Here is an 18,774-nt window from a genome sequence, read left to right as displayed (position 1 = left end):
GGGATTTTAATGCAAAGATTAATAAAGATCATGATCGATATACCTACCTACACAAATCACGATTTATTTGAACTATTCTCGAGTGAAAATCAATTTTGCTAGGTCAAATTCTAAAACGCTCGAAGGCTGGAGTAGCATAGTGCATAAGTTGTAATAATTTAATTTTCCCACGAGAAAATGTTAAGGCGACATTTTTTCTCTCTGAAAATTGATCGTCGTTACTATTTATTTTATTTTTTAAAAGTACTTATTTCTAGTTCTATTCGAATGGAAGGCTCAACAAGCCAGGTTTGTTGTGACTTGTTGTGACCGCAAACAAGCGTGACTCTGCTCTTTAAAGCCCACAGCTAAATTACACACCCCAATGATTTAAGAGTCTTACGTTAGCAAACCACCATAAATACAGTAGGCATGCTTGAAACTTGTGGATTCGTTGTCATTATTACATAAGTAATGTCTAAAGAATCCAAATGCAGTAATAATTATATGATTTCTGATTATTATTCCTTGAAATAATATTTCTTTATAAGCCGATTACCAATGTTCCTCCTCTCCTTACCAGCCTGATCTACTTACTGATAACTGTACCTAAACTTGTAACTTATTATGAAAATTAAATAATGAAGAAAAAAGTTATTCCCTGCTTGCAAAGTATTTGTACCTACTCGCTTTAAAATTGGGTCAAAAATTGTGAATAGTAGATCCTTACGTGTGCCCCTTAATTGTCCTAATTATGGTAATTAAAGACCTCGATAAAATTTACGTTCAAACCCATATTAACATTGCACTTTGCAGATAATTCACGTGTTATCTAATCTCGATCAAAAGGTTATTTTCGAGGGTGTTTGGGTCGTTTAGCCACAACCAATGCAGGTTTAAATACAACGTTGATTGTAACGTTACTTGGGTTTCGATACAAAGTAGAGTTTGAACACTTCTGAACCAAAAAAACATGGGTACATTGTTATTAATTGCTTTAGGTAATGGACACCATATAGCACGACTGCAGTTTGGTTTCAATCTTTTATAACTTCAAAAGATACTACAGAGCTTTCTGATTAAGGAAAACACATAATGAATTTTTTTTCAAATAATAAACTTTCCTCAACCTGAGGAATTACAGATTTTATGTTTTTGACAAGTATGGGATCGCGGTTTATAAAGATAAATAGCCTCTTTGAACACTACACCCTGTATGGCGACAGTTGCCTGCTGAAAACTAAACCGTGTAGGTAGACTAGGTAGGTATTTATGTTCGTATATAAATGTACGAGCACACACGGTATATTTTTCATTCACTTGGACAAATTATTATCACCACTTAAAACATAGTAGGGCAAGAGCCCACACAACATTGATTAAATCATAATATCAGTAACGTATAATTAAAATAATGCTTTTATTAATTTAAGAACATTATGGGCCATTTCCCAAAGCCGTTATGTTCATAAAAATGCTCTTTTAGACCCTTCTCTATTTTTTCGGTCGTTAGTTGTTGGCAACGAGGTAAAGTTGACAACAAAAGTGGCTTGTCTAATTTCAATACAATGACATTTAGAAATAAGGATCTATCAGAGAATTAGTTAATATTTATAAGTCTTCTTCAAAAGTCGTCAGAATGCAACATTAAATTTGGAATCGATAAAATCACAATAATTTATTACAATGATAGCAATCACAGCCCAACATGAAATCTAGCTGTAGTTATAAAGAATTGTTTTTATAAGTAAAAATAAATGAGAAGTTTAAAATCAGTAATCACATTTTGTTATCGACTGTACTTTTGGACGCCTATTTTGTAGGGAGGTGCTTATTGCATTGCTAGAATTAATTTATGTATCCTAATTACAGTCTAGTTACCATAATTATGGATTAATCCATCACTTTTATTTATGTTTAGATTAAAATAAAATCCAAAAATAACAGTTGTATAAAATTTATTAATATTAAAACCTTAATTTAGATTCGTGCATAGTTAATATTTTATCAACCTCTACTGCTCTTTCTTTCAATGTTGCCATTTCTTCTTCACTCAGAACATTGTTTTTCTTGCCAGCATTCTTTATCAGAAAGTGTTGTATGAACAGTCGTATGCTTTCCCTGAACATGTGCAGTTTGGGAGGTTTGGATACCCTGTGGAAGACTTCTAAGGAGGCTTGGAGGTCAGCGTTCATTATGATGGCTAGGAGGATCTGACGCATGAACCGGACCGAATGCTTGTTCAGGTCGGAGAATTGGATCACCTGAAAATGTATAGCTTATTGAGGACTAGGGTATAATGAAATAAAGCTCAAAATATGAAATTCAAGCATAGAGTAAGGCTGGGTTGCACCATCTTACTTTGACTTTAACAAACGTCAAAAATCTGTCAAACTCCATACAAAATACACCAGCCCCCCTAGACAAAACGCACTTTTTGATCGAATCGAAAATCGAATCCGTCAAAACTCCATACAAAAAAGGGGCTTTTCGACCACTTTTCGACTGGTTTGCGATTATAATTTGCACTTTGTCTAGACCCACAGTTATCGTTATAGTCACGATTAAAGTTAGGTGGTGCAACTCAGCCTATGAGATTTGGATGGGTTTGAATTTTAATACCTAGATCATTACAAGACAGAATCTATGACTGAGATTCAATAAAAAAAAAAATGAATGCATGTTCTTTATTGGATTTAAAATACGGGCACGCAAATATTTGTCGGATGAATCGACAATCGACAGAAGTATTTAACTCTTCAGCGAAGGATTTCATTGAATTTAATTAAAATCCGCTAGCTTGGTCCCGGTCGTTTACTATTATTTAGGCGAGACTTAATTCTTGACCAAAATTATCTTACCTTCAGAACTGACAACGCCAAGCCTTTCCCCATAATGAGGTGCACCAGTAGTTGCGCTAAGTTGGTCATGCTGTGTTTCGGCAAATTCTCCAGTTCCTTTATTTTATCCCATGTTGAGTATTGTATTGAAAGCTGTGAATAAAAAAACCATATTAATATTATTAAATAAGAACTAGGTATCCGACCATCAAGAAAATCTAAATATATTTTGCTCCAAGGTGACTGACTGGCTGACATAGTGATCTATCAACGCACAGCCCAAACCACTGGGCGGATCGGGCTGAAATTTGGCATGTAGGTAGATGTTATGACGTAGGCATCCGCTAAGAAAGGATTTTACGAAACTCCTCCCCTAAGGGGGTAAAACGGGATCCACGCGTACTAAGTCGCGGGCGGTCGCTAGTTGTTAAACATAGGAGTGGCCAAGTAGCAGAGTAAGGCTCTAACGACCCACTGTAGGCCAAAAACAGGCCTTATCCCAATTTTGGGATCAAATGTTTTCAGACTGTCTATTTTATCATGATTTCAGACTCAATATTCATACTTTTCAATTTATTTTTTAATTTGTAATCGATAGGTCGGTGACATAGAGATATAGAGAGATGCCAACTAATGCGCTGAGTTCGAAACTCAGCTCAGTGTCGCATTAGAAATCGACATAAACAAAGTATATTTATTTATTTATTGATAAAGGTACACCAACAGCAATACACATAAGTAATCAAAATATATGCTCATTATCCACTGCGGTATCAGTACTCAACGTTCGAATAATCTTTAGTACTAGGTACGCAAGCAATGTAAGCTGTTTACATTATGACGTCTGCAGCAATGTGTTCTGTTTTTGGACATATTGCTGCGATACCGGCCCCGCCCCCTTGACACATCTTTCTTTAGTTTCTGTGATCTGTGGTTGATCATAGTCAACTGTCCTTGAACATATACATATATCATAGTCAACTGAACTTTACATAAATAAAAGATAAATAAAAGAAAAAGAAAATAAGATATCCCCTTGATAGAAAATATCCTTGAAAAAGAAAATCAGGGGACAGAGAAGAAAAAAAAAAAAATTTACATACCTGACAATGAAGTAAACAGTAAAATATTACTAACCTGATATTTCCTATCGAAGTCGCACAGTTTCTGCGCCAGCACAGCGTAGTACGGGTTAAACGTCTTCTCCTGCAAGCAGCAGGCCATTAGCACGTGCACTGTCTCTCTCTCCTGCTGGCCTTTGAGGCCTAAGTGTTGAAGCTTCTCGAACGCGTCCATGTAGTCCTAAGGGGTTAATAAGAAATATTGATTGGTAAACGCTTCAGTCGTTCAGGAGCTACGAAGTCACATGCAGACATGTCAAACTTTTTGTTTCATGGGTTAAATTTAAATACAGGGTGTCCCAGAATGGGTGAATCAAACTGCTAGGGAGGTAGCTCTACTAATGTACTGTCCCTAAAAAATATGAAAAGAAAATTTGAGTTCGGAAAAAAAAATATAAAGTGCTCTAAACTCGAAATCTAGTCATTATTTTCAAAAATTTGTTTACAGATAAACGAAGCGATCATGTACAATTAATGTAAGAAAAAATTACAAATAAACTCCAAACGCAGCAATTATAGCTAGATACCTACTTAGGCAAGGCTAATTTATTTTCACTTTTAATAAAAAAAAATGTGTCCTTATTGGATCTGAAACGTGGTCGCTTACTATGGGGCTCATAAAAAGGCTCAAGGTCACCCAAAGGGCGATGGAGCGGGCCATGCTTGGAGTTTCCCTGCGTGATCGAATCAAAAATGAGGAGATCCGCAGGAGAACCAAAGTGACCGACATAGCTCGCAGAATTGCTAAAACCAAGTAGCAGTGGGCGGGGCACATAGCTCGTAGAGACGATGGCCGTTGGGGCAGGAAAGTTCTCGAGTGGCGACCACGGGCTGGAAGACGTAGCGTGGGCAGGCCTCCTACTAGGTGGACCGACGATCTCGTAAAGAAACGAACGAACGAACGAACGTGTCCTTATGCGCTTTATTTTATTTTTTTCATATTTTTTAGGGATAGTACAGTCGCAGAATGATAAGGTTCGTCACCTTAGTGTCGGTTTTCGCTTGCACTAGGTATTGTAAGAGTCAAACCTGCCAACATAACAGTGCAAGAAACAGTGCTGCTAACATTTAAATAAATATGACGTTTGCTGACGAATAAGGTTTTGCTTGTTTAATTTTCTATCCCATGCAATGTTACAAAATGTAGTTTTTTTTTATTTAATAGAAATAATAAAGGCAGGCTGAACCAACAAGAAGGTTTTAGTTTATCAATCATAATAATCTTGACAAGATAAATCGTCAAACAACTTTGATCTGAATAATTTTGAACTTTACTGACGAACAGTTAAAGATTATTTTCTCTAACTCGAGATTATTCTGTAACATAGTTTCAAAAGGTAATATGTGCTCGCGATTCGTTGAAGGAATCAATTTGAAAACTGACGAACCTTTTCATTCCGTGACTGTACATTAGTAGATCTACCTCCCCTTGCAGTTTGATTCACCCATTCTGGGACACCCTGTATAATACTTTTTAGGATTCCGCTCGAAGGTCACCCAAATGTTCACAATTTCCCTTCGCGATCGAATCAGAAATGAAGATTGAGACTAAAGCAACCAACAATGCACACTGAATCATAGCTCGTATATACTTATTATTATTCTGTGGTATAACTGATGACTGATGACCGTTGGTGCAGAAAAGTTCTCAAGTACAGTAAAACGTAGCCTCACTCGGTGGATTGACGACCTAATGAAGGTGACGGGAAGTGTTTGAACGAGGATATTGCAGGACCGATCGTCGTCGATATTCTTAATCCTATCATTTGTCCAGAATTAGACTTTTTTCTATTAAATAGGAAAAAAATGAACCCAAAAGATTACTCTAGTCTTTGTAGTCAGTAAGGGAATCTAAATACACTCGACATCAAATAAATCGCACCTCCCGCGACCAGCCTTTCAAACGTATGCATCACTTACCACCAATATTGGCACCATTTAAAAGCCTAGTTCTAAGCTTCATTTCATTAAAGGAAAGGTTTTTACTTTTTACCCCAAAAATGTATCTTTAGAAGGATCCAGAGTCGCTTCTTCAAAAAATAGGCAGTTACGCTTGATCCAATTTTTATGGCTACAAAACTGTTAAGTTGGGATTAATCGCTATCCATCTGTTAAAGAGGACACGTGTGATCATTATTTGGTTTTATAATCACAAAATTTGATCTAATTGATCCCAGAGGTGAGCCCAAAGTGAGGTCTTTTTTCAAGTCACATTTATGGTATATGTTAATCATTTATTAAGAAATTAAATGTGTTTTTCTTTAAGGATATTTATTGGGCTTTCAAATAACATCAATATTGTTGGGGTACCATGATTGTGTCAGAAGAAAATCTTTAAAGTTCGCGTCGCGGAAGGTGCGGTTTATTTGATGTTGAGTGTAGATATATTAATAAATAAAAATGACTAACCTCGGCAGACATAATGACGCAGAATATGCTCCTTCTCACGTCAGTGTTCATGCGTTGCTTCCTAGCTAGCTCCAGAAGCTTCTGGTCCATATTGGGCAGGTTGGCCACAGCTGGCTTGGTCTCCGGCACGCGGCTGCCTTCCCAAGCCGACCCCACCACCCACCATTTGCCTCGTTCTTCCGCTATTTAGAAATAAGGATTAACCCTCAGTTTGCATGGTGACTAAAACTTACGTTAAGTGTAAGGTGGAGACCCAGGGACTCCATATTTCAAATGAAAAATGAAGAAAAAATAGACTCATACTTATAAAAGTTATATACTTTTTACTTGGTAACATAATATGGTTAATATACTATTAATTAGAAACAACAGAAATGAAAACATTAATTTAAATTCATTTAAAAATTAAAATTTTCATTAAGTCGTAAAATTGTCATAAAAATCGACATAGGCATTTTGTACCTCTTAAACTTACAAAAAAAATAACCAAAATTTTTTTGTGGACATAACAGTCTTAATAGGTAAACTGTTAGAAAAAAATTAACACGAAAAAACGTGCAATGGTTTAGTAACTACTACGAGTAGCACATTGCCTGCCAAACTTTTTCGAACAATAAAAGCATATTTTTGTAAAATGAATTTCAAAATAAGCAATCTTTCTTTTAATTCGTCAATCTTTCGGGACGTAAGGTTTTTCCGCTATAAAAAGAAGGCTTAAAATAAAAACAGAGACTAGGGAATCTCACTATATTAAGTTTACTTTCCTATTTGGATGGGGACCAATTTTAAGTACAAACCGGTAGAGTTAAATGCGCAACTGGCAGCAGTGACGTCACATCGACGAGCAGAACGCAGGCAGGTGCGCGGGTAAATGGGAGGGAGTTTCATTCCACAGGTGCGCAGTTAGCTCAATCTGGCTGTAGTATAAAAATTGTGTAACATTGCGGGTGTCCACTAATTAATTAAAATAATGTTTGTCTTAAACTTTAATTACAATATCTCTGAAACGTAGGAGGAATATCGCATTTTCATTCGCCGGGATGGCGCGTGACGCCACTGTAGAGTAGGGTCATGTCAATCGCTTGTGGTGCCAACTGTTAAATATAAAAACAATAGCCCTGATTATGATATGAAGTTAGCTCCTTTTTAGGGTTCCGTAGCCAAATGGCAAAAAACGGAACCCTTATAGATTCGTCATGTCTGTCTGTCTGTCCGTCCGTATGTCACAGCCATTTTTTTCCGAAACTATAAGAGCTATACTGTTGAAACTTGGTAAGTAGATGTATTCTGTGAACCGCATTAAGATTTTGATGCAAAAATAAAAAAATAATAATAAATATTGGGGGCTCCCCATACTTAGAACTAAAACTCAAAAATATTTTTTTCGTCAAACACATACGTGTGGGATCTATGGATAGGTCTTCAAAAATGATATCGAGGTTTCTAAAATACTTTTTTTCTAAACCGAATAGTTTGCGTGACAGACGCTTCCAAAGTGGAAAAAAGTTGGTCCCCCCCCCCTCTAACTTCTAAAATAAGAAAATGAAAAATCTAAAAAAAAAACATATGATGTACATTACTATAAAAACTTCCAACCAAAATTTGTTTTGAACGAGATCTAGTAAGTCGTTTTTTTTTAATACCTCGTAAATCGTAAACCGCTTTACCGCGTAATCTTTTATACAAATAACTTAAATTAAAAAAAAAATCATAAATCTATATGGTACGGAACCCTTTGTGCGTGAGTCCGACACGCACTTGGCCGGTTTTTTTTTTACCTTTGAGCAAGTCCTCTAGCCTGATATTGAGCGGCGTGACATAGTTGCCTTGTCACGCCGCTCAATATCAGGCCTCGTGTTGTTTTCTTGAGGTAGTCGCTATCTTGATGAGATTGTTGTACCTTACTGTCTTTAAGATAAGAGCTACTTTTGCTTACCTTTCAGCAGGTCTTCGAGCCTGATATTGAGCGAAGTGACGTAGTTGCCTTTCCTTATAATGCCTCGTATCGTCTTCAGGAGCCCGGGATCTTGGTAAGATTGTTTATCCTTATTACCATTAAGATAAGACCTATTTTTGCCTACCTTTCAGAAGGTCTTCTAGCCTGATATTGAGCGGAGTGACGTAGTTGCCTTTCCGTATAATGCCTCGTGTTGTCTTCTTGAGTTGCTCGGCGTACGTGGGCTCATAACCTGGGATCTTTGTTAGATTGTTGTTCTTTGCCACCATTAATATAAGACCTAGTTTTGCTTACCTTTGAGGCAAGTCTTCTCTTGGTGAGATTGTTGTTCCTTACTGCCATTAAGATAAGAGCTAGTTCTGCTTACCTTTGAGCAAGTCGTCGAGCCTGATATTGAGCGGCGTGACGTAGTTGCCTTTCCTTATAATGCCGCGTGTCGTCTTCTTTCTTGAGGTGCTGGCTATCTTGGTTAGATTGTTGTTCCTTACTGTCCTTAAGATAAGAGCTGATTTTGCTTACCTTTCAGCAGGTCTTCCAGCCTGATATAGGTTGTTGATCCTTACTGCTATGATGATAAGACCTACTTTTGCTTACCTTTGAACAAGTCCTCAAGCTTGATATTGAGCGGCGTGAAGTAGTTGCCTTTCCTTATAATGCCTCGTGTTGTCTTCTTGAGTTGCTCGGCGTACGTGGGCTCATAACCCGGGATCTTTGTTAGATTGTTGTTCTTTACCACCATTAATATAAGACCTAGTTTTGCTTACCTTTGAGGCAAGTCTTCTCTTGGTGAGATTGTTGTTCCTTGCTGCCATAAAAATAAGAGCTGGTTTTCCCTACCTTTTAGCGGGTCTTCTAGCCTGATATTGAGCGGCGTGACATAGTTGCCTTTCCTTATAATGCTTCGTATCGTCTTCTGGAGCCCGGGATCTGGGTAAGATTGTTTATCCTTATTACCATTAAGATAAGACCTGGTTTTGCTTACCTTTCAGCAAGTCCTCAAGCCTGATATAGAGCGGCGTGACGTAGTTTTTCCTTATAATGCCGCGCGTCGTCTTCTTTCTTGAGGTGCTGGCTATCTTGGTTAGATTGTTGTTCCTTACTGTCCTTAAGATAAGAGCTGAGTTTGCTTACCTTTCAGCAGGTCTTCCAGCCTGATATAGGTTGTTGATCCTTACTGCTATGATGATAAGACCTACTTTTGCTTACCTTTGAGCAAGTCCTCGAGCCTGATATTGAGCGGTGTAACGTAGTTGCCTTTCCTTATAATGCCTCGTGTTGTCTTCTTAAGCTGTTCTGCGTACGTGGGCTCATAACCCGGGATCTTTGTTAGATTGTTGTTCTTTACCGCCATTAGAACTTCTAGAAGGAACTTTATGCGAGACCTGAGGAGTGGAGAATAAGGTGTTAGTTGTTACTTTGTGGTTATTGATATAGCTTTTTATAAAGAGAGACGTATTTGAATTATCAATTAGATTTCCGAACCGAAACTGAGCGGAGATTGGTTATTTATTTAAACACATTATCTTCTCTTCTCTCTACTTCGGTGGAAACCGGGCCTAGAGTTTTACAGTCTATCAAAGAACGTTTTTGTTTCATATGACAAAAAATGCCGGTAAAATCTATACGATTCGAATGAATCTGTTTCATTTACTTCATTCGTTCCAACCGTAAGGCCTCAGCCTCGAATTTAGCGGGCAGCGGGGCGGCGGCGGTAGCGGCAGGATCTTATGCGTAAAATCAAATAGACCGGTTCTCGAAAACAGCGGCGCGGGAGCGGGCAACGAGCGGGCAGCGCAGTCCTTCTTTTGCCCACAATAAATCGAGGGTTAGGAATAAATTTGAATCGAAATAAAATTGTCGCCGTTGTTCAGACATTTCGTTTGCGAATTAAAAACAAATATCTCGACAACACAACCCCAAACACAACACTTCGCCGCTAAAGCGCCGCGCGAGCTTCCCGCTTGTTTCGAGAACGGGTCTGCGTTGCCCGCCCCGCTCCCGCGCCGCCGCCGCTCCCGCGCCGCTGCCCGGTAAATTCGAGGATGAGGCCTAACATGTTCACTCCTAGACAAAAGCCTCCCCCCAAAGATTTCCAAAACAGTCGGTCCTGCGCTGCGCACATTCAGGTGTGTCCCACGACCTTCATTAGATTTGGTCCACTGAGTGGGACGCTTACCTATACTACTACTATTACTACACTACCATACGACAATAAAAGGAAGAAAAATAAAATAAAGGGTATTTTCTCACCCATCCGCAGCCTTTTCATTGAGTTTAGCCACGCGTGCCTGCGTGGCGTGTATGAATTCCTTCAACGCCAATGGTTCCTCTTTCCTTAGTACTCCGCCTACACTCCTAAGCGCTACGAGCACACAGTCGATGTTCTTCTCAGTGAGATCCTCTAAAAGGCGAGTGAATATGTCGTAGAGGAGCGTAGCGTGGTAGATCTGGAATAAGGATGTGAAAATGTGTAAGAGAATCAAAGTAAACAGAGGGGGAATTGAGAATGTTACTAGGTATGCAAAATCACTTGAAACCTATGTTACAGTTAAGCTTTTACATATACAAATACATTTGTTTTTATTTCATTCAAAAATACCAAGTAGTTATGATTTTATAGGCATTAAAAGTTCGCTTAAATATCGAGTCCCGCCGACGGTCACGTGACCCCGTGTGACGTACATTCACAGTATCCGCTCACTAGACAACGGATATAAACATACTTGAATACATTTTTTTTTGTAAATTACATACTTATTATACATATTAACACCCAGACCCATCACAGAAATTAAAATTTAACCAAAACCAAACTTGATGCGATTATGTCGTTTTATTGCGAATTACCTTCCAGCTCCATCATCAGACCCTGATTACTATATAGAATTGAAGTACTCATCAATACAAAACGAACGAGCCCAAACTCGATGGATTTAAGTCGTTTTATTATAAAGTTCCTATGGCCACCTTCCAGCTCCATCATCAGATCAGCTCCATGTCATCATAATGGTATCCTTCCGTTTGGCCAAATTACTTTTCGCCAAATTTCACTTCGCAAACAACTTATCGCCAAAGTTTCATTTCCCAAATGAACTTTTAGCAACTGTACTTTTCGCAACTAATTCATTTGGTCAAATTATCATTTGGCCAAATTTTACTTGGCAAATGTTTATATAGCAAATGTTTTATGTTGCCAAATATTATATCCCAAATAATTTGTTTGGTCAAATTGACACTTCACATACTTACCCACCGTTACCCACAAATCAAAGCATAAGGCATATGATCATGGTTTTCACAATAATTTTATGTAAAACATTGCAGAAAATAGTATGGTTGCAAAAAGTAGGTATTGCAGAAAATAGTAGGTTAGGTTAGGTTAGAACAGTGACCCTTAATGCGCGAAGGCGAGCGAAGCGTGCCGCGGCAGCGGCCGCCGAGCGCTAGAATCACCTCTATTGTTAAAGAATCATTTGGAAATTTCGATACAAAGAACGAAACAAGGAAATTAATGTAGAATATTAACTCCCCACTAAACAAAATAATAACCACAAGCTAATTTGTATACCATTCTATGCACCAATCAAATTATTTTGTAAATAGTTTATCGTGAAATATTTTTGCCTAATGAAACATTTGGCAAACCATACTTTGCCAAACAATAATTTGCTAAACAATAATATGCCAAAAAAAACATTTGCGAATTAAAAGTTTGCAATAAGTTGCTTTGCCAAATGAGAATTTGCCAAATGAAAATTTGCGAAACGTTGTTTGCGATGTGATAATTTGGGAAACGTTTTTTGGCCAAACATTAGTAATCCCATCATAATATTGTATGGTCATCCAAATCACATGTGTATGCGAAATTTCAGCTTAATCGGTTGTCCGGAAGTGGGTCTTAATTCAGCTTGCAAGATTCCACCCATACAAATATGAGTCAGTCACTGTACTATGACGTCACGCGCATAAAATGGCGGGCCGGCCGCCGCCCGCACTTTTAAAATTCAATATCTTGGAAACTAATTGACGTATCGAAATAATTCTTTCACGTGTATTTTTTATTTTTAACAGAGAATACAGAAAGCTAAAAAACAAAATTAGTGAACATTCTTCATTGTGTAAAGCAATCGTAATCATTTGACAGTTCATAACGTACGATAAAGCTAAGCGTCCACATGTCGGTATCGTACGCATCGGACGTATCGCACGCAACGGATTGTAGTATTATTTATATGGAAACTCATATAAGTGCGTCCACCTGTCCGCATCGTACGCATCGCACATCCGATACGATGTGTTTCGTACGATGCGTCCGTTGCGTACGATACCGACAAGTGGACGCTTAGCTTTAGTTAAGTTAACAAAGCGTTTGACAGAATAATCGTACGTTATGAACTGTCAAATGATTACGATTGCTTTACACAATTCCACCTCTGACATTGCTCGTCACATTGTCAAACTTGAATGGCAGTGTGCGGGGCATATGATAGCGGTTTTTGCAAAAAAGTTTTCGGAAAAAGTAGTGTAGGTAAGCCTAATTCGGTGGACTAGCAATCTGCTGCGTGCGGCAAACACTCCAAGACCAGCCGATGTGGAAAGTCTTGGGGGAGATCTTTGTCCAGCAGTGGACGGTATTTTATTGAAACGTAGTAAAGTTATAAATATTGTACGCGTGAAGTTTACAGTTAACCCTTAAATGCATAGTGTTGCCATATGTCTACGAAGTACTTTTTTAATTATAAAAAGTAACACATTTTATAAGCGTTTTTGAACTTACGCTAATATCGTAGAAAACATCATAATAAAAATAAAAAATCCGCAAATGAAGGTAGATTTGAAAAAAAGTTAACCGATATTTGATGTAGCGATTGCGAAAGAGAAAAAATTGGTAGTGTTAAAATTTCTGGTATTTGAATTTCGGATTCAGTGAGAATTAATTGCTAAAATGATTGGAAAAAAATACATACGTGTTAGAAATAATGTAAGAATTCATTATTATAACTTATTTTTTTGGTAATCTATCCCGAATGTGCCTTCGACTTGGTTTTTGTGTATGTAGCCAAATGTCTACACCATGCGTTTATGCCATAAAATTGTTCTATGGTTTGCTTATTTGGCTTTTCTTTTCAGCATGTTTGGCTCGCTATCTGAAAAGGAAATTGAGGCAGTTCTTGCTGTTTTAAATGATGTTGCAGTCTCAGAAGATGACGAAAATTTAGATGATGATAACTTGGATTATTACCCAAACGTACGGGATTTATTGCATGATCAGGATTAGGAATCCATAGATCATAATCTACCCTTGGAACATAACGAAGACCCTGGAACATAACGAAGATGTGATCTAATATATGTTCCTCTTCATAGACTATGGGAGGGTTATGTTCCAGGGTCTTCGTTATGTTTCAAGGGTAGATTATGATCCATTGACTCCTCATCCTGATCATGCAATAAATCCCGTACGTTTGGGTAATAATCGATGTTATCATCATCTAAATTTTCATCATGTTATGAGACTGCACCATCATTTAAAGCAGCAAGAGCTGCCTCAATTTCCTTTTCAGATAGCGAGCCAAACATGCTGAAAAGAAAAGCCAAATAAACAAACCATAGAACAATTTTATGGCATAAAAACGCATGGTGTAGACATTTGGCTACATACTGTAAATTTTCAAAAATATCCTTTTTTTTCGTACTAAGATTTTTTTTATTATTTTTCCCCTTATCTGTGACTAAAAATCTAATTGAAATATTTTTTTCATAACTAAATAAAAAATCATGCATTTAAGGGTTAAGGCCCAGAACAGACGGTGAAACGCAACTGCAACGAAACTGCAACTTCTAGTTACTTTTCAGTTGCATCTAAGTTTGTTTCTGCCATAGCGTCCGTTGAGAGACCACACATGACGCGACCATTTCAAAACGGTTTCAAACTGGTCGCGTCATGTGGTCTCTCAACGGAATCCATGGCAGAAACTTAGATGCAACTCAAAAGTAACTAGCAGTTGCAGTTTCGTTGCAGTTGCGTTTCACCGTCTGTTCTGGGCCTAGCTTTCATTTTTCGCCGCTACTCTGCTTACTAACCTTGAAACTGTACAGATAAGCCAAACACGACACGAGGTTGTCCAGCGTCTTGTCTTCCACACGTTGGGGCATCTTCATCATTTCATCGAACCTCGTGGTCAGCTCTTGCAAGAAGTGCGCTCCTGAAAATCACAACATAAGGGTTTAAAAGAGGATTAAGTAAACAAAACAAGATAAGCAAGTGTTATTATGATTTAAATGAATATTATAATGATAAGCCCACATATACAGTACTATGCAATACATACATTTAACTATTATCTACATATTGTATCACCCATTATATGACATTCAGTTATTCAGTTACCTACTATACTCATTATAATAATTATTAGAATTATTTTTTCCTATTCCCTGGAGAGACTATAAAAAAAGTGTCGGCCCAGTATGCGTAATTTTTCAAATATATTTTTTTATACAATAATAGACATTATATTCCAAATTGCTTTATGTAGGTATTGTAAATACGAGTAAAATTGCAATGCCCTTGCAGGGCCCATATGTTTACCTTACATATTTTATAAGACCTTACTGTACATACATACATATGTGATGCAATAAATAAATGAATATGAATATGAAAAATATCGTAGAAACTAGAAATGCACTAAACGATTGAAATGAAATACATTTATTCAATGAGACATAAGAGACAGCCACCAAACAGTCGTCTTAACTATCAATCATCAATATTAATAAACTTTCGCGTTCCATTTCAATTAAAATAGTAAGACACGGGTTTTAACGCGACGTTTATTAATGAGTTACATGCAGTGGTCACAAGCAGACTGCTTGTGACCACGACTGCAGCATCTCAGCCGAAACGTCAAGCGGTGAGTACATAATGTAACTCATTAATAAACGTCGCGTTAAGACCCGTATCTTACTATTTTAATTAATTAATCATCTAAACGTAAACATGTAGGTAATATAAACCACTCAAACAGTCTATCTAGTCTCCACTTTAGAAGCTCAACTCTCTCTAATCTACCAGAAGCAAATAGAGAATTTGGCCTACACTCTCCACTGTCTATAGACGGTTTCGGACATTTGACATAACAATTTCAAAGTGTTCATTGTTTTTTAACTTTAAAACAAGCGAATTTGGTCCAAAATACTAGCCTTATTATGGCTAAAACTTACCAATTTCAGTAGCGACATTGGCGTGCAACACAGACACCAAAGCAGCATGTTCCGCCACCATTCGATCCGGCGTGGCTGACGGACCGACGGTCGCGTCCAACCATAGGCGAGTGAGCGCCGTATTCACTGAGTTCCTGCTGTTGCTTGCGTATAGATTCTCTATGGAGCTACACGCCCAGTGGAGGTTTGTACCGGCCAGTTTGTTGAGAACGCCTGGGGAAAAAGTTAGGTATTTCCATTCAACATAAATAAAAATAAAAAGTCATAAAAATAATTTATCTTTTGCAATAAAGCTTTAAAAAATGCTTTGACAGGCAAGTCGAATACAAAAAAAGAAGTGCTAATGTGCTTTAATATAACTTTAGTTACAAGATACACAAATTTAATAATTTCTACTTATGGCAGAGCTGGACGTATGAAAAGGGGTGTCACACATTCGTGTCTTTGTTACCTCCTTAAAGTCGTAGTCTAACTTGCAGGGTTCTCCATTCAAAACATTAAAGAGACAGGGCGAATGTATTCGAAAATCAGTTTGCTTCAACTTTGGTTGGTTTTTTTATGTTACCCAAAAAAATTAAAAAAAAAAGCATTTCAACTTACTTTTGATTTGCCGTTTTAACTGTGCTAATTCTTTGTCTGACCCTGAGTCTTTATTTCTCAAATGAGGCGGTATATAAATTCCTTTCTCTTCCTGGAATAAGTTAATATTTAGTTTATTAGATTAGATATTACTAAGTTTTAATATTTTAAAGACACTATTGTTTACAAAACCTACCTTAATAATATTACCCTCCTTATCTCTCTTCCTTCCATAAATATCTTCCCAAACATCAGGTTTTTCTTTACTTTTTTCATCATTTTCATCTTCTGGGCCATCATCAAAGAAACCCTCCATGTCATCATCATCACCAGACAGATGTGATACTTCATCATCACTGAACACTTTGCTCAAGTCATCTTCTTGAATAATTCTCTCTTTGCCTTTACTTTTTACAGTTTCTACTTTTTTATTTTTGTTATTCTTCTCAGTTTCTGCTTTGGAGTTTATATTTTTCAGTGATTGTTTATCTTTTTTAGCTTTGGAAGATTTGGTTTCTCTTTCTGAAAGAACAAAGTTAGATTTATTTTACAGTGTAGCTATTTCACTAATTTGTCACAGAAATAATTAAATTCATGTCTTAATCAAGATGGTTTATAAAGCTTCATTGAATTAAATATTATTTAAAACTAGCTTTCCGCCCGCGGCTTCGCCCGCGTGGAATTTTGTCTGTCACAGAAAAACTTTATCGCGCGCGTCCCTGTTTCAAAAACCGGGATAAAAACTATCCTATGTTCTTTCCCGGGACTCAAACTATCTCTATGCCAAATTTCATCAAAATCGGTTGCGAGGTTTAAGCGGGAAAGCGTAACAGACAGACAGACAGACAGACAGAGTTACTTTCGCATTTATAATATTAGTTGGGATTAGAAGGTACCTATGTGTTTATTAAAAGTGAATAATGTAAAGAAAATTTTTTTATTCCTAGACTGTAACTTTGGAATGAACAATCTAGAAGTTCATTTGTTTATGTTATTATACTCACCTTCTGGTTCACTATCTGACATTCCATCATCATCATTATCATCAGAAAATCCTTCGCTGCCTTCATCACTTAAATCCTCATCATCATCTACATCCATTTCTTCATCACCTTCATCTTCATCACTATATTCCCCATCTAATTCTTCTCCACTGCCTTCATCATCACTTCCTTCATCAATATCAGATTGTGAATCTTCCTCACTGTTTTTAACCTTCTTTTGTTTATTTTTACTGGAAACCTTTTTTCCAGTGACAACAGCCAGGTCTTCTTCGAAGTCTGATTCGGCTTCCACGTTGGCCAGATGTTTTTCAGCAGCTACTATTTGTTCACTGGTTGTTCTGTCGCAAATTTCTAAAAGATCTATTGTTTTTGGTTGAGGAAAATATTTTAATAGCTATTGATATTATTACATTGTGTGACTATACCATAACACTAAAATACTGAGCACACACATACTTCCTAACCTAAACTGTACCACTTGTATAGCAATAATTATTGTGCTGTTAGATATAATTATTATTCAAACACCATAAACAATAATAATAATAGCACAAATTTATAAAAAAAAATGTTATTCTTTATGTTTTTAACACCTAAAAGCTGTTAAAAAGGTGATAATAGTTTATATTTTACAAAATCTATAATTCTTATGAATAGAATTAAATAAATCTAGTTTAAGTTTAATTGCTTCATTCTTGAAAATAAGTACTGAAATAAAGAATCAGTCATAATAAGACCAATAAGTTAACAATTAGTGACATCTGTACATAATCACATACAGTGCCATGTGTGCAATTTTGTAATAATTCCAATAATTATAGGAAACTGCAATAAAAATAAGTAAAAAAGGATACAGTCAAGTCCATCATCAGAGAAGAAGTTCTTCTTATTTTTGCACTTGTTCAAGCCCAGCTGTTTCTCCAATTTCTTGATTACTTTATCTTCATCCTCATTAGCTTGTAGAAGCATTTTTCTTCTCCGTTCTTCCATTTGAGACTTGAGGTCTTCAGCTTCTTTCAAATCCTTTTGCCGTTCTTTGGAGATAATGTCCTGCGGTGTTGGTTGGTTTTGCTTTTTCTTTTTCTATAAACAAATTGAATTGAACATAATTTATACAGACTAAGGCAATAAATAAGAGGATAATAGCTGAAATTTTATTAACTTATACAATGATTAAAGCCTAATTGGTTTGAATGAACCAAAATAAAATACCACATTGCAATTTTAGTGCATTTTGATCCTTAGATTTTGACCATGGTAACACAAGAAAATTTATGTTAAAGACTTACCTTAACATTTGTTTCTGGTTCTGGATCTGGTGGTCGCCTCACAAATCTACCAGCTACATATTTAGGGGTTTCATCGGTGTTTTTCTTTTTCAAATAATGCTCTTGACGGTGGACCTTCTTTTGCTGCCGTTTTTGTTTGCGCAATGCTTTTCTTGTGTTAGTGAACATTTCAGACTTATTAGCCTTGCTTTTCTTAGCTTTTGTCATGGTTAAAGCTTTACTTTTTATATTTTAATAGTTTAAAACGAACAAAACAAACACTTTTAGGTTATAAACTCACATGACAATCTTCTACTACTGTCATTTTGACAGCTGTTATTGTTTTCTTTTTTTTAACCCTTCTTGTGTGCAACTGATAAGTTCATGAGC

The 18,774-nt window shown here is 36.8% G+C and overlaps 1 protein-coding gene across 1 annotated transcript; it reads right to left on the bottom strand.

Moving 5' to 3' along the window:
- Positions 1-1,920: 1,920 nt before the first annotated feature.
- Positions 1,921-18,707, bottom strand: LOC135078992 (nucleolar MIF4G domain-containing protein 1). The gene is made up of 13 exons (XM_063973606.1): positions 18,406-18,707; positions 17,971-18,199; positions 17,117-17,476; positions 16,309-16,634; positions 16,134-16,224; positions 15,534-15,746; positions 14,391-14,512; positions 10,557-10,753; positions 9,513-9,688; positions 6,350-6,531; positions 3,957-4,121; positions 2,841-2,972; positions 1,921-2,243 (listed from the first exon to the last, which is right to left on the bottom strand). Exons 1-13 carry the CDS (start codon positions 18,610-18,612, stop codon positions 1,947-1,949), a joined length of 2,697 nt encoding a protein of 898 aa, XP_063829676.1. The 5' UTR covers positions 18,613-18,707; the 3' UTR covers positions 1,921-1,946.
- Between the last annotated feature and the right edge of the window lie 67 nt (positions 18,708-18,774).

Source organism: Ostrinia nubilalis, chromosome 15 (genome assembly GCF_963855985.1).
Source record: "Ostrinia nubilalis chromosome 15, ilOstNubi1.1, whole genome shotgun sequence".
NCBI lineage: Eukaryota > Metazoa > Arthropoda > Insecta > Lepidoptera > Crambidae > Ostrinia > Ostrinia nubilalis.
Note: the sequence above shows the minus strand (reverse complement) of the source record. Positions and strands in the feature narration are given on the sequence as shown.